We start from the raw sequence: 27,148 nt of genomic DNA, 5'->3' as shown, positions 1-27,148 counted from the left end.
GGCATCTACATGAACAGGCTTAAACTTTAGCCTCTAGGACGTTTAGTTCTAGAAATCGAACCTGGTCTGTAAGAAACAGCCAATCCTAGTAGATCATTGGTGCTTGCTAGTAAGCTGACTTTTCCCTCATGGAAGAAGAAAGCTGTGGCTGTGATAGTGTAGTCACAGAAAGAAAAATTGGCCAGTAGGAAATACTTTGGCATCGTAGCAGAGCTAAGAAAATAGATAAGAGTTTGTGTGAGACGGCGGGGGATGAAGGAGGCTTCAGAGGGAGTAGATATATTTATACTTAAGGCTGAGTTGAGTTGCTGTAGGGCAGAAACCAACGCAGCATTGTAAAGCAGTTATCCTCCAATTAAAAATTTAAAAAATAAATAAGAGTTTATGCATTATTACATTACAAACAACAAAATTCTGCTCCTGGCCTTTACTTAAACTTCAGAGAGAGAGAGACCAGCAGAATTGTTGCTTTCTTCAAGCCTCCTGACAAGGAAAGAGGAAAACTTAAGATTATTATTCATATCAAACCCAAGTCTTGAAAGTTATACTGCGGATCAGCACCTATGAACCCCTGTGTATCTGGTGCTGAGAACTCAGCCCCACAGAAGATAGTGAATGCTTCCCCCCCCCCCCAAGGATTCGTTTATAGATTAGGGTGATACGCATAGCGACGCAACAAGTAAATATGTAGTATATTAGAAAGTGTTAAGTGTTCAGGAAAAAATTAAGCAAAGTTAAGCAGAATGACTCTGGAGACAGGAACGGTTACTTAATATAGAGGAGACCTTGTTCATGATGAGATGAATGCTAATGCACTTGACCTTCCCCCTTTCTGTAACTTGTGCTGTTTCTTAGCTCCAACAATTTGGTTCTTTTTTATTTTATAGGAAGTTTTGTTAGAATTAAGTTTATGTCCTTTATTGTTATATTTAGCAGAGTAACTGTAATAAATATTACTCCCAGTGTGAGTGTGAAAGCCTTTACCATGTTTTCAGAGGTATTTAAACAGCTCTGATCTAAATTACATTGTATTTGGTTTTTCAAATACACATTCCTTACTTATGTTGTTGGGATCCTATAATATAGTAGAACCGTTCAGATTTGGTACTGATGAAACGAAGGAAGGAATTAAGGCAGAAGGCGTTTGAATTTGAGAGGAAAGTCAAAGTGAGAGTCAAAGAAATACAGATTCTTCAAGAAGGCACTCTCTTTTTCAACTGTCAGATTATAAAATATTTAAATGTAACACACAGAATACAAGGGACACCTACAAATGCCGATATTTTGTAAATTGATTCTTTCTTGTTACACCTCTGTTTGGATGTGGTTTAAAGTTGAATTAGTAATTACATTTTTACATTTTAAAGTTTCAGTGCTGTGCCTATTCAGAAACAGAATAGTAAGATGCATTCCTATATTCCTGTTTTTGTATTCAGTGATTGTTAAGGTCATTTTAAAGATGCTTATTTAAAAATTGACATGTCCGTTATTATGGATTTTTTTTTTAATGTAATTTCAACGAAAATTTAGTCTCCAGTCTTCTGAATTGCTTTTCTTTCATAAAGCTGAAGCCTTAGGGAGCACCGAAGCTAAGGCTGTACCTTACCAGAAATTTGAAGCACACCCTAATGACCTCTATGTGGAAGGACTGCCAGAAAACATTCCTTTCAGAAGTCCCTCGTGGTATGGGATCCCAAGGCTGGAAAAGATTATTCAAGTGGGCAATCGAATTAAATTTGTTATTAAAAGGTAGGATTATAATTTGCAGAAACATTTAATGTTGTCTTTAAGAAAAGTTAATTTCATAAAAATGGGCTTTCCCCCCTCCCAATTGGACTTTACTCCCCATATTTAAAACTGAGGTATTACATTTAGATTCGGTTTTCAAGCAGATGTCTCTGTAGTACCAGGTACCAGATACACAAAATTGGATCCAACAGAAACTCCGTCCTTGGGAGGCTTATTGCATTGATCAATACAGAAAAGCGCCAGCTTTGGGAAAGAGGGCCAGGGTAGCATGCAGATGGTTCACTTGTGCACAGAGGATGCAAGAAAGGGGGTTCAAATGAAGGACATAGCATAAGTAGGTCAGGGCAGGGAGGTGTCAGATGGCCTTGAATATTCAGATAACCACGCAGTCTGTGTGGAAGGGAGTGATGCCCTTGAGGGCATGATACACTGAGATGGCCCTGGGGAGGAAGCCTAGCTTTATGTCCTGTACAGTCAGTGAAGGGTTGAAGAGGTTTTAAAGCTGATTCCTCTTAAAACAATTTGAACTGGATCTTAAAAGGGTCAATCTGGCTTGAGTTTGGAAGATAGCAGAATGGATAATTTGAGGGCAGAGTATGGGAGCAGAAGGCCCATTTAATACAAAAGAATTGTCCTTGAGGTAGAATTTGCTTGCTAATTTGTGTATCTATTTGTGCATTTGTGTATCTATTTGTTGGGACAAGCTTCAGGGTGACAAAGCCAGATACATCTACCTGTATTGTACTCTAGTTCACCTGAAGGATAGAAACTCGAGGTTGAACTGGGATGGGGCCAGACACAGCTGTTCTGCCACAAGTTAGCCTAAAATGCCTTTGAGGACGAATAGGTGGTCCCACCTGAATCTTTGTAAATTGCTATTTTCAGAATAATCTGGTCACCAAGATGATTTTTTATTCACTGCAGTTGAAGGTAGAATGAACCATATGGGAAGTAAAGGCGGTCTTAAATGCTCTCATCCTGATACCAATTGTATTTTTATAGACCGGAGCTTCTGACACACAGCACTACTGAAGTTACTCAGCCCAGAACGAATACACCAGGTAAGAAAGTTGTGAGATCCTTTTTAAAAGCTGGTAAATCAGATAGTTTCTAAGCTTTCATTAAACTTTTAATGCCATAGAATTGCTCTTTTCTCCCTTCCACTCAAAAAAATGTTGTTTGGAAGATCAACACAGGCACTCCTTGTTTTATCAAGATGAACATACCAGTTTGGAACAAACTTGAGCTTTGAATTTAGATCCATGGTGTTCAGTAGAAATACGTGTCACAAACGCAAGCCATGTATGTCCTGAAAGTTTGTACATGGTGTGTTAGTTGACCTTTTTCATTTCATGGATTTACATCCTTTGTTTGAATCTCCGGTGTATATTGTATACTTCCAGCACCTCCCAGTTCAGGTGGCCACATTTCAAGTGCGCAGCTGCCCACACGTGGCTGATGGGCCAGACCACGAGATTTAGACCTTCGTCTTTTCACGAGGACCTTGGTTTTAAACTGGCAGATACTGTGATCGCAGCAGCTGTGCTGACATCCTGCCCAGAAAAGAGCTTTAAAAGTCTCGGTCTCAGTCAGCAGAAGGGTTTTGTTTTCTTTATCTGAGGTATATAACTGTGCTTTTCTTTCTTTCTGATGTTTTTATTTTCCATTCCATAATGTCAGATAAAATGACCATAACGTGTAGGTCTGCATATTAGGTTCTGTAGGTTCTGCAACCTTAGGAACTTCTGTTGCTAAGAACCAATAATGGGTTCTTCTGAATTTTTGTTGTTAAATCTTTTCCCATTCCTTTTTTTTTCTTTCTTTTGTCTTTGCAGTTAATCATTCTCCTAATGCTAAGGTGAACTGCTGTCCAAAGTGGTTATTTGTCTGTACTAGAGTACTGATTCTTGAGTTTTAGGTTCCTGGGTGCAACTGGTGAAAGTCCTCAGTATGCTCAACAGATGGTATAATCTTTTTGTGTTCATCACGGCATGAGAAGTATTTGAAAAAAAAAACTAGACTAGGGAAGCAGACCATCCTGTGCCCAGAATTCTGCCGGGGAGAAGAGGTAATGCTTAATTTCTCAGGTTGAATGCAGCTTCATCAGTCCAGCAAGTTCTTCAGAATGCATTTGGCTTAGGCAAAGAAACAAGATATTCGCGGCAGATTGGAGACTGGATGTGACAGAGACTTTACTAAGCAACGTAGTTCAAACAAAAACATTCCCAAAGGTAGAGCTGTGGTATGCATTAGTCTGAATGTGAAGGAAGTCTATGTGTGAGACTTCATTTCTCAAGACAGACCTCAAGTTGAAGCTTGCGATTATTGTGATGACTGATTTTATTAGGAGCATTTCTCATGGTGACTGAACCGAGGATGTTAAGCTTGTATCAGTGGAACAGTCTGAGGCACTGTAGAAGTTACTCTGAGGATTAAGTGATAGTTTCAGCAGTACTTGATCTGCTGTTTTCTGGCATAGACAGTTACAGGCCTTGTATCTGAAGACACTCCATTCTCTCAGTCATTAACAGAACTTGGCCTTCGGCCACTCGTAGACCTTGGAAAGAATCAAAGCTTGTCCTCCTTCATGCCTACAAAACGGTATTTGATCTGCCAGGGCCCTGGGTGTTAGTCTTGCCAGGCTAATTCAGGTCCTTGAGGAACTGACAAAAGTGTTGTGTTAGTCGTTGCCATCAGAGATGCCTGCCTGACTCGTACGTGACAGCTCTATGCTGAAACACAGGTAAGGGCACTTGGTTCTCAGTCTGGGGAAACAGAGAGGTCTCGTGTGCGAAAGTTGTGCACTAGCCAGGTAATTGAGCTTTGCAGGGGAAGAAAGAGAAGGTAGTTGGTGCTTGTGTGGAATGGTGCAGAGATCTGTTTGTATTGGCATAGAAACACCAGAGAAGAAAGTGCAGGGTGAGGCAGAAGGGGAGCGCCAAGTTGACAGACGCCCTTGACCTTGGAGAAGGGAGACTGCCGATTGGGATAGTAGTATTCCGATTTGCTTTATATCAGACTGACTTTGTCTAGTTGAATGGCTGAGTTACCATATTAAACCCTTGAGATGCTAGGTTTTCTTTTAAAGAAAAGGTTTTAAAGTACTTTCTTGTTAAAAATAAAGGAAAAGAAGGAGTTTCTGAGGGTCCCAACCTTGAGCCTCAGAACGTTTCCTGCCACCTCACCCACAGACATGGCTGACTTTTGCTCGTGGGACGATTCATGCACTCTCTGCCCTTTTCTCTAAATTACTCTCTCTCACCCTCCTTCCTCATCCAACACCTCCAAGCATCCTCCACGGTCCCCAAGATCACCTCTGTCCTCTGCATCCTCACCTCCACCAAACAAGCTCCGATAATCTGTCCAAGTGATAATAACCCTGCCTATCTTTTCTAATAGCTTATTTTTTCTTTATTTGTATGTTGTTTTTAAAGGGATATGGTTGTCTTACAAATAAAGGGTAAGGAAATAAACCAGATTACAGATGTGAATAGTGCTCAGTGACACCTCCCTAATCACACTATCATTCATTTCTTGCTGTGATGAGTGAAGTTTTTCTTTGTGTAAATCTGTAGGCATGTATGTGTTCAATAAAACAAGGAATGCCTGTTTAGAAAAGCGAATACAATTGAAGCTCCTCTAGTTGAACCTGGTACTGGAGGCCTGGGTCCTTACACAGGTGGTCCTCCTACTCCTGAGAGGGTTCTTCGATGTACCTCCAAGGAGCAGTGTTTAAAAACTATTCATTCTAAATGCTTCTGAACAAGTTCTTCTTTATCTACATTGTACACTTAAATTGGAATTCTATCTTCCTGAACTTCTTGACAAGTGCAGGAAATCACTCTTTTCCTTAGGAACAGAAGTTTTTGCTCTTAAGCAAAGTTATATGAAGAGTGTCCCTGGATATACACCTGACACGGTTACAGTGTGACATGCTGATTATATCTCAGGTTTTAAAAAATGGCATCACTGGAGAGAATAGCATCCAATCTGATTGTGTCCGCACCCATAAGGGACATGGTTAATCAGATTGGTTTTTGCTTTCTAGTCAAAGAAGATTGGAATGTCAGAATTACCAAGCTACGGAAGCAAGTGGAAGAGATTTTTAATTTGAAATTTGGTAAGTAAAACATAGTCTTAGTTTTACAATGTTAAGGAAAGGCAGTGTTCTGAATGAACATTTTAAAGCAGTTCAGGACCTAAAGAGGGACGATCTCAGAAACTGGGTTTGACTTTCTTTCTGCTCTGACATTGGCTGCTTAAACTGAGCAAGTTACCTTCTGTCCCCTGGACTCCCGATTTCTTGTGTATCAGAGCGGGAGAGTGTGGGAGGTCTCGGGAGGGACCTCAGTCCCACTGTCTGTACCTGTAACCTAGCTGACACCATGTGACACATGGGTTTGATCATCTGTTTCAACGTAGATTTGTTGACAATGGTTTCCTGGAATGCTGTCTTGAGGATTCTGACAAGGCTCAGCAAGTGTTTCAGTTGATTGGGTATGTCTCATGGAGAAGGAAGGAAGGCGTAGAGTGATCCCAGTATTCCCGGGACATTGCCATCATTGTTTTAATATCTGATATTAACGTTTGTGTCCTGGATCAGGAACCTTGAGTACACTTGACCAGTCTGCTCAGGTGCATCTTCTTGCGCACCTCTTACCTTCGGCATGTGGGATCCTAGTTCCTTGACCAGGGATCAAACCAGGCCCTCAGCAGTGAAAGTGCAGAGTCCCAGCCTCTGCACCACCAAGGATTCCCTCTTATCTTTTAAACAAGATGCTGGGTTCAAGGGCTAGGTACTTGCCATATGGCTGTAGTTCATTTCCTCCCAGAGCACAGAGACAATTTTGATTGTCCTGTGGGGATAGTTAATTGTCCTGTCCTTTGAAGTGTTAAAATGTTCCTTTTATTTTTTTTAGGCTTGTTCTTCAGTTTTCCCCAATGTACTAAGTAAGATACCTACAGTGTTAAGTGGAAATTGCTAGGTTGTTGGGAACTTTGGCCCAATGTATTTGAGCATGCACAGATGTCAGCTGTACTTCCTGTGCTGATCACTCGAGAATATATGCAAATAGCAAGTCATTATGCCATACACTTGAAGCTAACATACTGTTATATGTTCATTGTATCACAGTTTAAAAATACACATAATAAAAGCATAAAAAGAGACTGCTGTCAGACAGAAGTAAAAGATGGTCTATAAAGTTTCACCTTTCGTAAGTTCTCTTCTCTTACACTTTCAGCTCAAGCTCTTGGACTCACAGAAGCAGTAAAAGTACCGTACCCGGTGTTTGAATCAAACCCCGAGTTCCTCTATGTAGAAGGCTTGCCAGAAGGAATTCCCTTTCGAAGCCCTACCTGGTTTGGAATTCCAAGACTGGAAAGGATTGTCCGTGGAAGTAATAAAATCAAGTTTGTTGTTAAAAAGTAAGTTCTCTTTGCCATTAAGCAATCCTTTCTGGAATTTAGGCAATAAAGTTGTATTTCTATTGAAAATCTTCTCTAACTTCGGGTTATGGCTAAGCCTTTGAGGTCCATGATAGAAAGTGTAGCATGATCCTGGGACCTCACCTTTCCATTGCTGCTGTTCTTTAACCTGCATTTGATTTTTTTTTTTCCCCTTGATTTTCTTCATCAGTACAAGGAGAGTTGTACTTGCCCCACAGCGGTGGTGCTGACATTTGCTGAGAGATGCTATGATGCTATAAGTATCTTATCCATACATACTTGAAGAAAGAAAGAAAGTGCTGATTTTTAATGTGCTCTGTTTGTTCCTGGTTAAACTTATGGGCAACTGAATTTCAACAATTAAGTTTCTCGTTTATATGTCTCCAGAATTTCAGGAGCTGAAGAAACTAAACTCCTGTTAGTTTTCATTTTCATGAAAGTGAAAGTTGCTCGGTCGTGTCTGACCCTTTGCCACCCCATGGACTGTACAGTCTGTGGAATTCTCCAGGCTGAAATACTGGAGTGGGTAGCCTTTCCCTTCTCCAGGGGATCTTCCCAACCCAGGGATTGAACCCAGGTCTCCTGCATTGCAGGTGGATTCCTTACCAGCTGTTCCCCAAGGGAAGCCCAAGAATACTGGAGTGGGTCACCTTTCCCTTCTCCAGGGGATCTTCCCAACCCAGGAATCAAACTGGGGTCTCCTGCATGGCAGGCGGATTCTTTACCAACTGAGCTATCAAGAAAGAAGTCATTTACTCTTCCTAAAATCTTTTAGCAGCTCGTTGTGGGAAGGAAAAGTGATTTTTTTTTTTTTGTCCACAATGATAGAGATTACTTTTGCCTTACAGAGTTATTTTGTGGTAACCTTCATTAAAAAAAAAAAATTGGTCATCACAAATTTTACTAGATATGAAGACCAGTATTATACTGGCCACTGTAACGTTTCTTGGTTTTCTCTCTAGACCTGAACTAGTTATTTCCTACTTGCCTCCTGGAATGGCTAGTAAAATTAACACTAAAGGTAAGAGAGTATGTATACCTTTATTATACTTCGGTGTGGCAGAAATTGGGGAGGGGGTGGCTTTTGATTTGTTTTTGAGCTTTTTAAGATCTTTTATTTAATGCCTGCCTCCCCCAAAAGTAAACATTTCATTGGCAGTTTCATATTGCAGTCATCCTTCACTCATGTGTCCACAGCTTTGTTGAGACTCATGTGGAGTGTTATACCATCAGTTTGACTCTTCAGGTTTCTTTGACAAGAGCCAAACTGAATTTCAGTACTCTGCTTTTATAGAGTATTCCTTATGGATTTTTTACAATATCCAAAAGAAATGGTATCTGCTCACTTTACAGCTTTGCAGTCCCCGAAAAGACCACGAAGCCCTGGGAGTAATTCGAAAGTTCCTGAAATTGAGGTCACTGTGGAAGGTGAGGTTGCGCTGTGGCCCGTTTCTGTCCACTCTCCAGTTCACTGATTACAGCTGTTGCTTCTTCACTCTAGTGTTGACATGTTTAGGAAAATGGGCCTTCACAAAACTTGTTTTAGGTGTGGAAGGCTAACCTGTGGTAAGTCTAGAGTTCTAAATGTTTTTAATCAGCAGTTTCAAGTAGATGAAATTTTCCTCAGCCTCGCCACTACTTGTTACTTTCTGCTTTTAGATAATATCCATCCTAATGAGTGTCCATTCCTTTTTATTGCCGAGTAATATTCCATTGTGTGGATGTGGACCGCATTTTGTTTATTTATTCATCACCTGATGGACATCTGGGTTGTACTACTTTTTGGCTATTTATGAGTAATGCCACTCTAAGTATTCATGTACAAGGGCAGTGGTGGGTTAATGAAAGGCTCCTGCCTTCAGGGTGATGGGGTGGAGAGATCTAGCTTCTCAGAAATACCTTGCTTTTATCACTATGCCATTTAAGAAAGCTTTGGTTTTTATTCAGTAGCTTGAAGTAATTAAAGATTAGAATGTTGAGTCTTCATATTTTATTGAATTCTGAGGCCATAGTCAGGCTTTTAGTGGAAAACAACTCAGAACCCATAGCATTGTTTCTGTGTATTTCTTAGAATTCAAAGAAAAGATATGTCAAAAATAGCTAGAGAATCCAAAGGAGAGCTTCATAGTGTAGAGGATATACTTGTATCTAAAGTTGTGTTTATGTTCAGAGGCTGAAAGAAAAACCTAAAGGCAAACATAAGTGACCAGTGGCTTCAAAATGGTGTAATGAATCATGAAGTGAGCTGAAAGTTCCTCATATCAGCCAGAAAGCTAGATGTGTTCTGGGGGAAAATGCCTCGTTGTAGGCACGGACATAGAAAAACAGACAGAGGTCTGTAGAACTCACAGCAGTGGCCTTTTCCTTTGCAGACTGATTATGTCCTCATTGGACTCAACTTTTCCAGCACAGGTTGGCCTTCAAGAGCAGGTTGTGCAGAATTCACTAGCAGGTGATTGATTGTGTGTGCTGACTATTTTTTGTTTGTTTGTTTTTTATCCTTCTTTAGGCCCTAATAATAGCAATCCTCAAACCTCAGCCGTTCGAACCCCTACCCAGACGAATGGTTCTAATGTTCCCTTCAAGCCTCGAGGGAGAGAGTTTTCCTTTGGTAAATATATACTTCATTTTTCTTGATTTCATTACTTCAAATAAAAGGAATTAGTAAACTACTGTATTTTACTAGTTGCACTGTCTTTTTATTTGGTGAATTAGTATATATTAACAGTTAAAGGCGAAGACTACAGAGCCAGATTGAGTTCAAATCTGGCACTAGTACTGAAGATTCCATGACCTTGAGCAAGCTGCTTACACACTCTGTGCCTCCGTTTACTTGCCTGTAGATGGGGATAACATTATTTCCGGTTCCATAGGGTGATTTTTAAGATGACAAATAGGGTAGAGCTGTATCTGGCATGGAGTAGATACTATAATTGTTTGGGGGGGTGTATTTTGTTCTTTGTTTATTTTGTTAATTTGTAGCTGACATATTAGTAATATAATAAGTTAAATTAGTTGCTCAGTTGTGTCCAACTATTTGCAACCCCATGGACGGTAGCCCACCAGGCTCCTCCATCCATGGACCTTCCCAGGTCTCCAGCATTGCAGACAGACTCTTTATCGTCTGTCCAGGGAACCCCAGTTCCTTTATTGTCACCATGGAATCCCAGTTATATAATAAAACAGTTAAATAATGCATTAGGATTAGAATAGTTATCAAGACATGACTGTGTTGAAAACCTATGTATTTTTTATTTTGCGCTGAGTAAAGATGCACAATAAAAGAAGATGAAGAAATTCCTAACCTTGGATGTATACTAGTAACTATTACTAACATTTTTTTCTGCATTTTTTTTTTTTCATGCAGAGGCCTGGAATGCCAAAATCACAGACCTAAAACAGAAAGTTGAAAATCTTTTCAATGAAAAATGTGGTAAGTTTATTTTGAAGTATTATTGTTATTAAAATATGAGATAGCTTTTTTATAAAACAGAAAAATGTGATCAGTGTAAAAATGTTCAACATTTAAATATTATCATCAGATGTGTGTGGGCTTTGCAGGCATGAATTTGATCGTTTTTCCCACATTTCTTCAAGAAATTGAGGATGTTTTTCTAAAATTAAAATTCATGTGATTTTATTAAAGAGTAGTTTGAATAGCTGCAAAATGTAGTTTGAATGCTTTTTTTTTAAGGTTTAATTTTTCAAAAAATTATGTATATGAGAAACGATAAGTGTGTTTTGCTTTTTTAGGTGAAGCTCTTGGCCTTAAACAAGCTGTGAAAGTGCCATTCGCGTTATTTGAGTCTTTCCCGGAAGACTTTTATGTGGAAGGCTTACCCGAGGGCGTGCCATTCCGACGACCGTCTACTTTTGGCATTCCAAGGCTGGAGAAGATACTCAGAAACAAAGCCAAAATTAAGTTCATCATTAAAAAGTAAGGAAATAAGATGAAACGAGCTTGCCCCCTGAGTTGGTACAGTTTGACTCTGGGAGATGGCATGTGGATTCAGCTTTGGGGCCCTAGAGTCAGAGAAGCTCTTTATACTTCTATATATATTTAAAAATTTTTGTAAGTGGTCAAAAGAGGTAAGGAGGGCTGTGAGTTACCAGAGGGATAACAATTTGATTTTGCAAAAGTCTCCTTATAGTCATATTTTTACTGGTTGATACGGCTGGAATCTTAAGTGGAGGTTCAGTGTTCTAAAGCCTTTTTATTTCTCCGGTTTACAGAATAGTTTAAATCTCTCTTCTGTTTGCTTGGGATCTGTGAATTACGCCAGCACAGCTGAAGCACATGAAAGTAACTGGAGTTAATAAAATATGTGTCAGTGTTCAGCAATTGTTCAAAATTAGTTGAAAGGAATTTTAGGGTTTATTTATTTATTAATGGCCACCCTCTGTACTTTGAGCCAGGTCTCTGGAGGCTAAGACCCTGCCTCTGCTTCCTCAGAGAGACAGACTGTTTAACTTTTACTTTTTGGCCTTGCCATGAGGCATGTGGGATCTTAGTTCCTCAGCCAGGAGTCAAACCTACGTTCCTTTATTGGAAGCCTGTTATTGAAGTCTTAACCAGTATCTCCAGGGAAGACCCAAGAGAGACAGAGTCTTGGTGCTTGACTTTTCACAGCCTGTCTTTATATTTCCATGCTACCTGCATGCAGGACTCTTGTGTTTCCTTCTCAAGCCTAGCACTGCATCTTTCCAGGATATATTGAAACCATTAGTTTTAAAGAGGGCTTGGTGGATGTTAAAATCACAATTATAGTTCGTCTTTTTGTGTGTGTTCTTTAGATATCCATGTTATTTCTGTTCCTGCTAAGAATGTGTATGTATAGAAAGTTACTAGCTTTTTCAGTAACTTACTTGTTTAATTTTTAACGTTTTCCTATTGGAATACTAACACACATGCTTTTTCTCTTGTTTTTAGGCCAGAAATGTTTGAGACTGCAATTAAGGAGAGCACCTCCTCATCTAAGAGCCCTCCAAGTAAGCATTTTGCTACAGAAAACACTTTGTCAGACACTTACTTTGCAGGAGGAATTTTAAAAATTATTGCGAGAGTAGCTATTGAAATAAAATCTGGAAAGTGCATTCAAAGTTGGGGTTGTGTCTAGTTTACGATTTTTAAGTTTTTTAATAACTTAAGGATCTCTACATGTCTGATGCACCACAAAACAGCATGAGGAAGACAAAAAATGAAAAACATCTTTCAGGAAGCCCAGTGTCACAGAACAAGAAAACACGTCATGAGGAACAAAGTTGCCTTAAAATATGGTCTTTTATAGTCTGTATTGTAAGCATTAGGGAAGATTTAATTACATTTTGTATATGTTTTAATCTGAGGTTTCCGTTTTCAGGAAAAATCAATTCATCACCCAGTGTTAATACTACTGCATCAGGTGTTGAAGACCTTAATATCATTCAGGTGACAATTCCAGGTATGATCTCTCTGCCTTAATTATAGCTTGTTAGGGCTTCATGAAGATTGAATATACTGTACATTGTCTGTTGTTCCCCTAGCCCCTGCAGAAATTATTAACCAAATACATCACCATGTCTGTTTATATCTATAAACAGTGCTTGGCAATTATTAGATTCAACATGAGCTAAAACCTGTACGCTACCCAGATGCCTAGTGTGTTTAAAAAATTTGTATGAAACGGCAAGCAAAACTCTTTATAACTGGAATGATGTTGCATTTTCAGTTTAGTGCTATTATTAAATTGTTTTGTTAAATCATTTCAATCTTGATTGATTTTTTTAAAAACATTCCCAAAACATAAAATTACATAAAGCACCTAAAAATGTATCTGGTATTAAAACAGCATTGTTAAGTTACAGCTTTCTCTTAACCTTTTTAGACGATGATAATGAAAGACTATCAAAAGTTGAAAAAGCTCGACAGCTAAGAGAGCAAGTTAATGACCTCTTCAGTCGAAAATTTGGTAAGTTTTACATTTGTGTATGGCTTTCCAGGTGTCTCAGCATCTGCCTGCCAATCAGGAAACGCAGGCTCCATCTCTGGGTTGGGAAAATCCCCTGGAGGTGGAAATGGCCGCCCACTTCAATATTCTTGTCTGGGAAATTCCGTGAACAGAGGAGCCTGGTGACTCTTATAGTCCATAGGGTTGCAAAGAGTCAGACATGACTGAGCATGGATGCAGGCATTCGCATAGTACAGCTTGCAATAAGCCAGGAAAACTTTGACTCAGTTAGATCTTAAAACTGAATTATGCTCAAGTAGTTGTCATCTGTGCTTCTGTAAACCCTCACTAAGGTGGACTCTCTGCTTTTATGCCATTTGTCTCACTATAGGTGAAGCCATTGGGATGGGTTTCCCCGTGAAGGTTCCTTACAGGAAAATCACAATTAACCCTGGCTGTGTGGTGGTTGATGGCATGCCCCCCGGAGTGTCATTCAAAGCCCCCAGCTATCTGGAAATCAGCTCCATGAGAAGGATCTTAGATTCTGCTGAGTTCATTAAATTCACAGTCATTAGGTACGTGAGAGTGACTTGCTTGGTCATAAGAATGAACCTGCAGATCACTGAGGCCAAGTCATCTTCCAAAATGTGATCCTCTGTAGTAAGTTTACTGTGCGATGAGATGAACTAATACAGCCCTTTAGTCACTGTGAGATTCTTCCGTCCTATGCTGACTCTTCATTCTCTGGTTTTTAAGGCAAGGTGTTGTTAGCACAGCGTGACCTGTGGACCAGCTCCAGCCTGCCACGTTTTTATTTTTATATGTTGTTAAAACCCAGTCACTCCTGCTTGTTTACACATTGTCTATGGCTGCCTTCATATTGCAGTGATAAAATTAAGTAGCTGGGACAGAGACAGCGTGGTCTGGAAATATTTATGTCTGGCCCTGTTCAGGAAAATGTTGCCAGCCCCTGCCTGCGGCCTCTCGTCCCGGGCTTCAGGTCAGACAAGGATCCAGTGCTAAGCCACTTCTGTCTCCTTGTCTGTGCAGTGAGGTGGTAGTTGTTCCCTTTGAGAGTGTGAGCTGCTTACCCACAGAGTAGGCATGGTTGCCGCACCTGCGCACTCACAGCACTGTGAGGATTCCGTTCGTTGATATGTGCTTGTCACAGTAAGTGCTACACACGTCCCCTTTGCCGTCACCCAAGTAGAAGTTCCCAGGGCCCTTCACGCTTCCCTTCCACCTCCCCCAAACTTCAAGGTCCCACTGTCTGCTTAGGACCAACATTCAGAAATAGTTAATGTCTTATCCTCCCAAAGCTGCTTCTCATTTCACTAAAATTACTCTGATTTCCTATTATTTATGTGTGTGTGTGTGTGGAAAACAGTCGTGGTTATTGGTTTTTTTTCAATGTATTCGTTTTTAATTGAAGGATAGTTGCTTTACAGTATGGTGTTGGTTTCTGCCATACGTCAACATGAATCTGCCATAGGTACACCTGTTTCCCCTCCCACGGGCCCCCCATCCCACCGCTCTAGGTTGTCCCAGAGCCCCTGAGTTCCCTGAGTCATACAGCACATTCCCACTGGTTGTCTAGCTCACACGTGGTCGTGTATATGTCTCCATGCTACTCTGCCTGTTCGTCCCTCCCTCTCCTTCCCCTTCACTCTTCCACCTCCCCAGAACTTAGCTGTGGTTAAATATACGCATTCATTGTCCAACTCCCACTGTCTGCTTAGGACCGACACTCAGAAATAGCTCATATGTTACTCTCCCAAAGCCTTTTCACATTTTACTAAGATTACTCTATTTCCCTTTACTTTGTTCCTATTTCTTCCCTACTATCTTTGGTGTAGCATTTTCTAATAATGTGCCCTAATCATTACTTATCTGTCTGTAGGTTTAAAAGTAGAAGATTAAATGATAGTGGACAGCTTTTGTGTTTCTAGCACATAAGTAACATGGGCTAAATGTTAGTTGAATAAAAATATACATGTAAATTCTCATAGAGTAAAAAAAACACTTGTACCATCTGTTTCTCTCTTTAGACCATTTCCAGGACTTGTGATTAATAACCGTGAGTATTTCTGGATGTCTTTTTCTTTTTTCCTTTTCTAGGATTTGAGAAAAGGGGGATGGGTGGGTTTATGCAGGTCTGCGTGTACACTTACAGACGTAATCCAGCAGTAATCATTCAAAGGCGTTGTTTTAGCCCTCAGTATAAAGCACCGGTCACTTGAGGATGTGGTATTGGGCAAGTTGCTTCGCTTTTGAAAATCTGTTTACTTACTCGTGTAATCAAATAGTAATGATACTTGCATCCATTTGGGCAGTTTTAGAGCATTTTAAAGGACACGTTGTGTGTCAAGCCTCTAACGCACTGACTGGCAGGCTCCTCACTGTGTGAATATAAAGTTGTAATACAGCGCTGCTGGACCCATTTGCTTACGTCAGACTTCAGAAATTACAACAGAGCAACCTGCAAAGCCTAAAACATTTACTCATCGCCTCTTTGTGATGAGGTTTGTTGACTCCTGATCTATAGTATGTGTTCAGTAAGCACAATCTATATTTATTCCTGTTTTTACCGTTACTATTACTATTATTTTCTGATTACCGGGCTAGAAAAAGCAAGTCTTCTAACATGATTTAGCAGCTTCTGTTAATATTGAGGCATTGTGTCTGGCAGTCACTGGGCTCTCAGATAATCTTGCACAAACAAGTGTAAGTGTTCTTCCAGTTCCCTGATATTCCTGTCATTTTAAACAGGTTTTGTGTGTGTGTGTGATGTTGTTGGGGTTTTTTGTGTGAAACAATTATGCTAATATGTTTTATGTTCTTCTGTTACCTTTCTTGTTAAAAATTTTCCAAAGTGACAGTTGTCCTTAATTGATACACCATTAGCATTTCAGTCATTTTTCCAGATGGTATCCTCTCAGCTCTTTAACATCCATCTACGTTGAGCGCTCTGTTCTATCTTTGTTGGGAAAGTGTCCGGGAGTTTTCAGGGACCGCTGCGCAGCTGAGCCCTGGGAGTCGTTGGCTCCCCGCCTGAGCTGAGTCACGCGGCTGTTGTGCCTGTCCCCGCTGCCCCGCTGGGCTTCACGCTATCGATGCTCTTTGGCTGCCTTGCCTGTAGCGTCACGGATTTGGTCTCGTCTCTTCTGCCTCCCAGTTTTGAGTTTCATTTTATCCTAAAATGTATTTATTTGCTTGTTCCCCCAAGCCACTAGTTCTTTTTCAATAGATTCTGTTTTATTATACTCTCTATCTTGGCCAAGTGTGTCAATATCTGGGGATGTCAATAATGAATGAAAGGAAATCTTGCTTCGCAGATTTTTCAGTCATCTTCGGCATTCAGCTTTAATTAATACCAGAGATCCTTAAATGACCAACCCCATGATAAGGTGTGGGGGTTTTGTTTTGTCTTGTTTGGAAAACTTTTTTGATTGCAATTCATCTCTCTTCTATGTAACTTTTAATTTCAAAAGACATTGTATCTTATGGCTCCTTACCCCTTTACCGTATGTGTAAAGTGTTCAGTGTTGTTCTTTTCCTTGTGTGGTAATAATTTACAGAATTTTATGGTAATTACTATGAGTTAGTTACTTGAATGGGACCTACCGCAACTTTTCATCTTTGTTCCCTCCTTCTCATAAGGAAAACAGCGTCTCCTATAGCAGAGTCAGAGCATCAGAGTAGAGAATGTATGCAAAAATGCTTTTCAAATGCAGCAGTGTATCATTATTACTTAAATGAATCTGCTTTCTTTTCAGAGTTGGTTGATCAGAATGAGTCAGAAGGCCCAGTGATCCAAGGTAAATTAAGCAGGGTGAAACATGGAAATATTCCTGCTTACGCAGTAAACCAGATCACATCGATTGTGTGGCCTCACGTGCTAATGTGTACCTAACTCTAAGGAAAGTTAATTCCACAGCACACATGTCCACATGTGTGCACACACTGGAGCACACGCAGACTCGGTTCCTTTTACTCCTTTGTCTGAAAGCCTAGGTGGGCTCACACGTAGGTCCTCACTGAGAACTGGACCGCATGCCGTTGGCTCTGCCTTCCCATGTCAAGCCAAGCTCAGGCACTGAGACCAGTGGCGTTGAGTGTGGTTGTGTGACGAGAAGGTTGTCTTTTAACTTGGTGCCTTATGCCATTCATTTCTAATGGTTGCTGTAAGCCAGACTGTTGGCTGAAAATGCATGTGTTGTAGTTTTAAAGATTCCTTAGAAGCAAGTGTTTGTTTAGGCCTGCTGTGTGATTCACTGAAAGCAATGAAAGACTGTCATTAAAGGGATCCCGCAGAAGGGAGGGGAAAAGACATAGAGAACCTCCTGCTTTCCTGCTGGACCTGTGTTAAGATTGTTATTGATTGTGTAAGATAGCAGGTTTCAGGAAAGCAGATTTTTGACAGTCCAGTTGAGTAACCGTGTTTTTAATTCCCCAAATTTGTAGCTATTGTTTCATCCTAGATGGGGGCTTTGTGTATGTCTAGAGAGCTTCCTCCCTCTAGGCTTTTTACATAACTGAAGTCGACTTTTGATCAGTGTTTTAATAAAATCTTCGTGTGTTTCTCTTCAGAATCAGCTGAGCCAGCCCAAGTGGAGGTTCCTGCAACCGAAGGTAAAAAGGGTAGCCTGGTTGTCAAAAATTGAAGTGCCAAAGACAAAGAATTAATTGTGGTTTAGAAGCTCTTTACCTGGAACCACGTGGTGGTTTTGTTCCTTGGTTTCTGGGTCGAGTGGGTTTGTCGTTTATGCCCAGAAGCATTGTATTTAGAGATGACTTACAGGTTCTTTTCTTCCATCTTCCCCAAATGACTCTTAATGAATTCTGAAATTGTTGAATGACGGCTGTGTAACCTGGATCCAGCTGGTGTGGGGCCATTACATGCATAATTAATAAGGCATTTGTGACTTTGAAAATCTAAGTAACAAAATTTAGAAGTTGGCTGCTGGAGAAGAGTCTCTAGTTGCTACCATTTTTAGTATCCTATCGAGTTGTAATGAATAGTTTGGTATGAGTAGCTGTATAATCAAGCAGATCTGCCTTCGTAGCATAGTTAATCGGTTCCCTTTTGTTTTTCTTGATAGAAATAAAGGAGACTGATGGAAACTCCCAAATCAAGCAAGAACCAGACCCTACGTGGTAGAACTCTTCCCTCCCAGGGTAAATCAGCTTCTGTGTCCAGGACACCATGTAGTGTCTGGGAGAGCCTCCCTGCATATCCGTAAGCTGAAGTGCTTTCCCTGCTTCAGCCGTAAACGGTGGCCCACCTTCGGGGCACGTGAGGACCACGTGTAAGCATCCTGGGTGGTCTGAGCTAGCGGGCTCGAGCACGGAGAGTTTCCTTGGATCAACGCATGTCTGTCAGGCAGAGATGTTAAAGCACTTTGCCTCCCGTGGAAAGTGTTTGTTTCTGGTCTGTAGGTTAACTCTTGTCCTTGCCGTTGGATGCGCTGTGAGTCAGTGTCGCCAGACTGGCTCTCCCCTGAGCACCATGACAGTATTTGCAGTCTGGCCGAGCTACACAATCCATGGTGTATCTTGGTATGATTTGGCCTGATCCAGTCATTCCAAACATCTTAAACCTTTCCAGAGGGGCGTTCCTAGACCAGGAGTTAGTGAGACTTGGTGTTCATGTCAGGCTGAACCTCACTCAGCCCCAGCATTGACTGTTTTCATGGTAGTTAGAGGGTACAGTTATCTCTCACCTGTAGCTGACCCTCTGGTTTTTTTTATACGGAGACTTTTTTGGTCATGGAATGGGCCATGTACCTCCAGTCCCTAGACTGAAGTGGTAATTAAGTTGTGATATTAGTGAAAATCATAAATTCCTATAATCAGATTAACCTGTTTTCTCGCTTGTCTGTTTTCTCTCCTGTTTTAGCTTAAAGTATCAGTGGGTGAGAAGAGCTTTTCGGACCTGTTACTGCCCCAGGCTGTGTAATATACTTGTATAACAGAAATACCTTCTATACAAACCTTTTTTTCTACTTTTAGATAGAAATGTCTACTTTTTCAGCAGTTCTGTGAATTGAATTAAAGAGCAGAGTGACTGTAGATTTGGAATGGCTGGTTTCCTTGGGAATGTATTATAAGGATTTTACGGCAGTGCTGGAAAACGACAGGGAAATGGCAGGGGTGGAGCTCATCAGATTTTTTACGTGTTCAGCAGAGCCTTCAGCGATGGTGTTTGTTTTCCAATCAAGCGAAGATATCTCCTACTGGAACATCTCAGCTTCGGCAGTGAAGAAAACCCCTGTGATATAGTTCAGCTCTTTAGTTTTTCTATTGGAGAAAATCATTTAAATGACCCTTTTGTTCACGGCTCTCCTTAATGACTGAGTGAACAGTTAGTATCTGTATATTTGACTAAACCTTTTCCTAAGCTCTCTATCATGGTTCATATGTTTTTTATCATCATGAAAACACAACCATCAGGACCAGCTAACAGCCAGTAAGAGGTCGGTAATCTCAGCGTGTGGCTTATAGATGGAATACAGAGACCCTCTTCCATCCACATTTACTTTTCATCCAAATAAAATGCATGGCGAACCAGAAGTTTGAGGTCAGGTCTGAGTGTTGGGGCAAGCTGAGCGACGTAGAGCCTCACTGCCGTGAGCCCAGTCGCGGTGTGGAATTCTGTGGAACACCACCCCAGCTCGGCTCAGAACTTGGGGAGGGGGGTTTCGTTGCCTTCTTTACTCTGCGGTTGAACCGGTGACCCTGAGGCCCAGTGTGGGCAGCGAGGGGTCCGTCAGCTGACCAGGCACCCTCTGACATTCTGCGCCATCTGTAGGAGAATCTTACATGTATTGAGATTTCACCAACAGTAAGAGATGTAAAATACCAGCTATACGAAGAGCTAGAGTATGTGATGGCATAGAGTTTTCATTAGCTTTATCACAATATTCACAATGGAGAATTATATTACATGGTAGCAGAAATAGGCATTTTTATGTGTTGCTTATATTTTACCTCAAATTAAATTGTAGATATAGGGTAATAAATAAAATCCATCCATGCCTTTCACACACTAATTCATTTCTTTCTAAGGTGTTTTCATGACTGTCGGGAAACCTGGGGCGGCTCGGCGGTAGGCGGATTGTGAGGTGAGGTCAGGTCACCGCTGTCCAGAGGTTCCGTGCCTCGTCAGGACACCCCTGCGGGGCTGAGTCGGAGACCACTGTGCCTCTGGTCTGAGCTGGGGCTGGAGCCCCCACCTGTTTGTCCGTGACCTGCCAACTGCATGCGATGTTTGAGGTCAATCCCCCCCGGATGGAGCCCTCTTGTGAGCCCCTCCCACATGAAACTCTGGCTCCAGGTCCTTTCTGTCTCTCCACATCACCTTCTGCCTCTCCGTGACCCTTACCCGTGTGACCTCAGGGAAAGCCACACTGATTTGTCGACAAACTTAGCAGCCGACCACCTAGGGGAGTCAGCTGCTCCAGTAGACCCCCGGGGTTCCTTTCAGGAACCCCCGTCTGGCTGCCACCACCCACACATCCCGTCCCAGTCACTGGGAATTCATAGTCAAACAAAGGCTGCTTTTTAAAAGGAGTTACACTTGTACACATAACCGTTCAACCGGAATTTTGCAGGAGCACAGACTTGGGAGGAGATGGACTTTTTCCTACTCAGTATAAGTATATATATCTCCAGTATGAAAATTCTGTATCTATGCATACACGTATGTTTGGGGATTTTTTAGGTTTTTTACAGCTAAAAATGAGCGCATGAGTCTGCATTGTAGACCACAGCTCAGAGTCAGTGTGGCATCCTCCTGCTAACTTAGGTATAAAGATACGGTCTGGTCCCATCCTGCCTCTGAACAGCTTACAGGTTCCTTTAAGAAATGTTGAATCTCAGTTGAAGCTGTGTCTGTGAGCAGAAGAGCATGGAGGTGGAGGAAGTCGTTTGATTAACTCACTGTGTCTCCTAGAAGTTTTCACACACCTCTGTTCACTCTGCTTACCCACAGTCAGGGGTCTCAGCAGCCTCTCCTGGCAAGGTGACTGCCTTAGCAAATTGCCTTCTTAACTGCAGTGGTCAGATGAGCCCTAGTTTCAGCACCACAGGCTTGTTTAAAAATGTCTGGGGTCACCCTGCCTTGCTCATGTGGAGCCCAGGAACCGTCTAAGGAGGAAGCTTTCCACTGCGTGTGTTAGCGAATAGATTTTGCCTTTATGAATGAGACAGTTGACAAAAGAGCGTGGTTCTTCAGAGGGCGAGGGATGTAAAACTCTCCCACCAAGGTCTTTCCTGGAGAACAGACTGAAACACGAGCTACAGCTCACATAGGTCCCATCAGTAATTCTAATGCACCCTGTGTTTCTGAAACAATATCCTGATCCTATGATGGCTGATGGTTCAGCATTATTTTATCAGGAAATATAGCAGAATGACCAGGGACATAGGCTTTGTGACGAGCTCCAAGCCATGCTTCTGGACAGCTGTGATCTTGAGTAAATTTCCAACAGTAAAACCAAAGAAGCATGTACCATTGCAGGATCGTTATCAGTTAGACCCTGATGGTGAAATTGGGCCAACTACTTACAGCCTGTTGCCCAGCTCTGGGCCTTGGGTGCAGGGAGAGCCGAGCTCTGTTTCTGGGTCAGCTTCTGCCCTGGGGCGGGCAGCAGAGCTGCTGCAGGTGGGGCCGCTGGCACCTCCAAGAGAAATCTTCACGTTTACCCACCACTCGGACTGTGCAGTGCACGTAAGCTTTCCCTGTTGAGCGGTTAGCACATCCTAAGACGTTTTCTCGTTTCATTGGTCTAAATTGTCTGTGATACCTGAAGTGCATTCGTATCGTGTGCCCAGGTCACCTTGGGACTTGAGAGAAGAGGTAGACCAAGAATCCAGCCATGGCCACAATCTTACCTTTGAGATTGCAGTGTGGACTGGGCTCGGGTGTGCCCGGCGTGGACTGCAGAGTGCCCAGTGTGCCCAGGACAGAGCTGTCTCCTACAGCAGGCAGCCAGTCCTACTTGGAAGTAGGTCATCTCTCTGAGCGTCCTTCCAGCAACATTTCTACCGTTTTGTTTTTTTTTTTTTCCTCCCCACCAGGGACCAAAAAGGTCCATTGGAGAGGAAGATTGAGAGACCAGACCTTTCTGTGTCCAGAGCTCAAGCCCCATTCTGAATAAGCTCAAGCTGCTGGTTGGTTTAACCATTAGTGGACCGTAATTGCCACACACCACAGCGCACCTCTGGACACCTTCCTTCCTAAGTGGAAGAAGCCAAGTGTGTGTATTTTGAAAGAAGTGTTCTCCACAGATGCCTGTTTCCCTGTGGTACAGACAAGGGGACAGAGTATGGGGAACTGAGGCGACCTCTGGCCCCTCGTTCTGCTCGGGTCCCGGTTCTGCCCAGCCCTGAGTCCAGTCGGATGAGCACAGGTGGGGCTGTGCAGGTCTAACCAGACACCCCCATGGAGTTGCTCTCCAGCCCCTGCAGTTTGGGTTCTGTTTTACTCCCACGTGTACTGAGGGGTGGTTAACTTCACCTCGTGACTGCCAGCTTTGGCTGAAAGGGCAGATAATGAAAGCAGGTTGTTGAAGTCCCAAGTCCCTCAGGTTATGGTGGCCAGTTGACAAATTAGTGGGTAAGCCTGGCTGCTGCAGCTCCCTGGCTTCAAATCCCTGTGAACTGAATGAAAAACAGCAAAGCTGCTTGTCTTCCCAGCTCCCAACTCCGATCAAAGGTTTTGTGTGTCAGCTCCCTCCTGCCCCATCCCACCCTTCAACCCCGCTTCTCTTGTGGTTTTATTTTGAGGAAGTTGTCAGGAAAGGTAGCACTGAAAACATGCTATGATACAACACCCGTATGTGTAACAGTGTTTCCTGCCAGGTTTCTCAAGCCAGAGTAGGTGGCTGGTGGGCCTTCTGTAGCATTGACTTCCCGCAAGATCTCAGGCTGCCTGCTGATGCCCATTGTTCCTCACCTGGAAAGCGAGTGTGATCCTTACCGAAGACCATGTGCTGGTCAGTGCCTGGGGGGACCGAGTGAGAACTGTCCCCACTCAACCCCAACCAGAGGCAGCAGGAGAGACAGCTACCTCCAAGGCTCTAGGAAGATTTCAAATAAATCCCAAAAGAATCTATAGATTTGCATCATCTGTGATTTAGACAAACTGTCTTCTCCTTTATAACGACCAGTCTAGAACTGCAAGGAAAAGTCCTTAATGAAAGAGCAGGTGCAGGTTTGCATAAAGGCTACGTCAGAGCAGGCACCCACCCCGTGGCGCAGGTCAAAAAGCCACAGCAAGCGCTGGCCTGCAAGAGAGGAGCTTTCGATCGAGGAGAGTGGCTTCGCTGCCCCTGGTGCTTGATGCAAGCCGGGCCGCCACCACACACCCTTGTAAGCAGACCCGCTGTCTGCAGGTGACTAGCGCCTCACCCCGGGCCTGTGTGTCTGCACTGCCCTGTAGCCCCTCAGACGGGGCAGAGGTGCCGAGTCCATGGCCAAGCCCTGGACTGATGCCATGCTGCCAGCTGCCTTCGCACAGTCTCTGGGCGGAATGGGGGAGACAATGGCAACCCAGCCCTGATGACTGGATTTAGGAGGTGGGATTTTTCTCATTACTGAAATTAGCTTCAAGTTCAGAAGAGCTCACCGCAAAACCCCCTGTGGTGGTAGCACGCAGCTGGATTTAGCCTTGATGGTTGATGAGCTTCAAATGACTGGCCACATGACGCATCTGGCCCCAGTGAGGAAGTGGGGTGGGAGCAGGCAGGGCGCAGGCAGGCCCCAGGACTCCCGGCTCGAGCGGGACCAAATGGTAGTGAAGCGAGTGAAAGTCGCTGCGTCGTGTCTGACTCCTTGTGACCCTGTGGACCGCAGCCTGCCAGGCTCCTCCGCCCATGGAATTCTCAAGCCCGGAATTCTGGCCCGTTACCTCCCCCGGGGGATCTTCCCAACCCAGAGATTAAACCCACGTCTCCTGCATTGCAGGGGGATTCTTTACCATCCGAGCCACCAGGGAAGACCTGGCTTTGGAGTGGGACCAGATGGTAGAGTCCCTTTAATTTTGGCTAAGCACCCACTTGGTATCAGGACGTCCACCAGACGCTACAGTACAGAAGGGAGAGCCCCGGCCCCACCCCTGGAACTCAGGCTCCTGTCTACCATCCTCCCCTACCTGACCTGGGAAAGCCCCCACGACCCTGGGCACAACCAAGGCTGAGCTCTCCCAGGGCTAGACCGGGGGCTGCCCCACAAGCCACGCAGCTCACCGGCCACAGCTCCAGCAGAACACAGGCCACCTGCCCTGGGTCTGAGCCCTGTACCGTTTGCCCAGCAGCCTGCAGTGCCGGCTCTCATTCACCTGACATTTCCCTCATTCCAGGCCCAGCTTAAACAGCAAGAAACTGCCTTGCACCTCCCTAAATATTCTACAGTCCTTGGAGTAGGTACAGATGAAAAAAAGGCTTGGAGCTTGCCAAGGGCACCCAACCCTGTATGAATAGGTCAGTGTGGGTTGGGCTCCAGGCCACTGTGCCCACAGCCAGCAGTTGGTGTGTGCATGGCCTCCTGCAGACCAAAGGCTCAGGCTGACTCTTGTGGTGTCCAGGGTGCTCACTCCTGTGTCCCTAGGCCAAGGACTGTGTCATCAGGCCCAGGGGAGAAGGAATTCGCAGGATGTGTGGACCAGCTGTGTCCTAGCTCCACTGCTGAGTACAGGCTCCTGGTTCTCTTCTGATGAGGCCGCAAGGCCCACCCCAACCCAGCCAGAGCCCGTCCCTGGTCTGATCTGCTGAGAAAGAAGACTCGAGGTCCCTTGGGAACGGGTGGTTACTGGCGTGCATATCCACATTGAGGCACCTGCTTGCCCTTCAAAGCCTCCACCCCATGCAGCCAACCTCAAGGCCAAGGAAGCCCTCAACCAGCAGCTCCGGGACCCCTCCTGCACCTCCTGGCGCCAGGTGAGACCTGGGCCTGTGGGCTGACCCGGGAGGCCTTCGTCACAGGCCTGGCAGGAGGCTTAACTTGGCCTCTGAAAACTGTCGCGTGGTAAGGGCTGCTGTGCTCGCATCTTGGGAAGCCCAACAGGAGGCCCCAGAGGGCACTGCCTGGGCCTCCGGCTCTCAGGCTAAACCCGTCCCAGTGGCCCAGCCTTGGGGATTTCCTGGTTGAGGACTGCCCAGCCCCGTCCATCCGGGGAAGGCAGCATCCGGAGCGAGGCCAAGGTCTTTGGGCCAGACCGGGAAGCCCTGCCTCCCCTCCCGTCAGGCCTGTCATGAGAACCTCCCTCTTCAGGGAGGTCGAAGTCTGGCTCCTCCCTCGTGAACCACCCAATATCATTCATTCATTCACAGGGCCGATGGTTAAGAGCGTGGGTCCAGACTGCCTAGGTTCAAGACCCAGCCTTTTGCTCTGCAGAGGTGACAGCCTGTTTAACCTCTCTGCACCTGTCTTCCCATCTATCAAGTGGGGGAATTACAGTGTCTTCCCAAGAGTCTCACTGTGCAGATGAGATGAGAGGAGATCATAAATGTAAGGCACTCCTAACCCCGGCTAAGTCCTTTGTTCGCCCTTGATGGGAAGTGGGTGGGGGAGATTCTAGGGACTCTGGTATTATTTTTTTTTTTTACGTACCTATCAATAATCACTTAATTTTTTTAACTTAAAAAAACTTTTATATCAGAGTATAGCTGGTTAACATTAATGTTGTGATAGTTTCAGGTGGACAGCAGAGGGATTCAGCCATACATACACAAGTATCTGTTCTCCCCTAGACTCCCCTCCCATCCAGGCTGAGGAGAGTTTCCTGTGCTCTCCAGTAGGTCCTTTTTGATTATCCATTCTAAATATAGCCGTGTGTATGTGTCCATCCCAAACTCCCTAACTATCTATCCCTTCTGGGGATTCTTTGCGCTCTGGTATTCTAATGCCTGGGGGGATATCCTGCATCAGTTCAGTTCAGTCGCTCAGTCGTGTCCGACTCTCTGCAACCCCATAAATCTGCATAATGCTAGCTAAAATCTTGTTTAGTTCAATTTCATTTTTTTCTGCAGTGTTCTATAATATCACAATTTGAAAGTTCTAAAATATTTAAGTTTGTATCCCCCCACAAAAAAACCAAACTTTTATTTATTAATGATGTCTAATTTTGCTCATTTTGTATGTTTTATCTTTTTTTCTTTCTAGTTTTGCTCATTTAAAAAAAAGTAATCATTTGGTCACTTGTTTCACCCATGCATTAAAATAAATCCTATCTTATCCTGACAAAAAGCCTCCTTAGGGAAGTCCTACAAGGTAAACATGAGTTCTTAGCACTTCGTACTTTGGTCCCCTCCTCTCTGCCCCGGGTATGGTGAGGCACAAGGCAAGGTTCGGGGTTCGGGGAGACCGCAGAAGGGAAGTGGAGAGGTGGCAGCTGACGGCTCAGACCACTGGGTCGTGCCTGGTGTCTGCAGGACAGGGCAGTCTGGCCGGGCGGTTATGCAAGAGTGGAAAGACTTCTGAGAAGAAAGGAAGTCAGTGGCAGGCCATGACCTGGACTGGTGCCCGGGAGGGGGTACCGCTTGCAGCCAGCCCCCCTGCCACTTCCTCTGCCCTTCCCAGGTGAGCAGCACTGAGAGTCTGACCTCAGTGCGGGGACCGCAAGGCAGCACCACATGAGATGAGGAAGACCAGAGACAAGCTGAGCATCCCTCAGGGAGGGGGCATTTAGTGAATGATTAAAGGACCATCACTCAGCTGTAAGCCAAGTCCCATGTGCTGTGGGTTTAAGGGAGGACTGCCATCATCATGGGACCCCACTCAGTCTATTCTTGCTTCCAACTTTCTGTTGCGGTAAAAGGCACCCACAGAGAAGGGCTGTGCACGAAACTCAACATGCCTAGGGCCGGGCTAATTTTAGGAAGTGAGCGCACTTGTGGAACTGGCGTCCTTATCAACAGAGCGAATCACTTGCCGCCTCTGGCTCCCCTCCGCTCACTGCCGGCCCCCGCCCCTGCCCCTGGAGGTCACCCTGGCTTCCAACCCCACTGACTGGCCTTGGCAGT

At 43.9% G+C, this 27,148-nt stretch overlaps 1 protein-coding gene across 3 annotated transcripts in view; it reads left to right on the top strand.

Moving 5' to 3' along the window:
• GTF2I (general transcription factor IIi) overlaps nucleotides 1–20,176 on the top strand; it is an 82,126-nt gene extending 61,950 nt beyond the window's left edge. Inside the window, exons 18-35 of one of the 3 annotated variants that reach the window (XM_055562405.1) lie at nucleotides 1,566–1,749; nucleotides 2,752–2,810; nucleotides 5,798–5,869; nucleotides 6,993–7,176; nucleotides 8,160–8,218; nucleotides 8,551–8,625; nucleotides 9,707–9,808; nucleotides 10,565–10,630; nucleotides 10,951–11,134; nucleotides 12,128–12,186; nucleotides 12,558–12,638; nucleotides 13,062–13,145; nucleotides 13,516–13,699; nucleotides 15,173–15,201; nucleotides 16,901–16,942; nucleotides 17,715–17,756; nucleotides 18,227–18,302; nucleotides 19,024–20,176. In XM_055562405.1, the coding sequence (XP_055418380.1) occupies nucleotides 1,566–1,749; nucleotides 2,752–2,810; nucleotides 5,798–5,869; nucleotides 6,993–7,176; nucleotides 8,160–8,218; nucleotides 8,551–8,625; nucleotides 9,707–9,808; nucleotides 10,565–10,630; nucleotides 10,951–11,134; nucleotides 12,128–12,186; nucleotides 12,558–12,638; nucleotides 13,062–13,145; nucleotides 13,516–13,699; nucleotides 15,173–15,201; nucleotides 16,901–16,942; nucleotides 17,715–17,756; nucleotides 18,227–18,285 (1,565 nt within the window). In that variant the 3' untranslated portion in view covers nucleotides 18,286–18,302; nucleotides 19,024–20,176. The other 2 variants (XM_055562404.1, XM_055562403.1) reach the window with 2 other exon arrangements.
• Nucleotides 20,177–27,148: the final 6,972 nt, after the last annotated feature.

The sequence above is a fragment of the Bubalus kerabau genome, chromosome 23 (genome assembly GCF_029407905.1).
Source record: "Bubalus kerabau isolate K-KA32 ecotype Philippines breed swamp buffalo chromosome 23, PCC_UOA_SB_1v2, whole genome shotgun sequence".
Classification (NCBI taxonomy): domain Eukaryota; kingdom Metazoa; phylum Chordata; class Mammalia; order Artiodactyla; family Bovidae; genus Bubalus; species Bubalus kerabau.
This window is presented reverse-complemented; position numbering and strand designations above follow the sequence as displayed.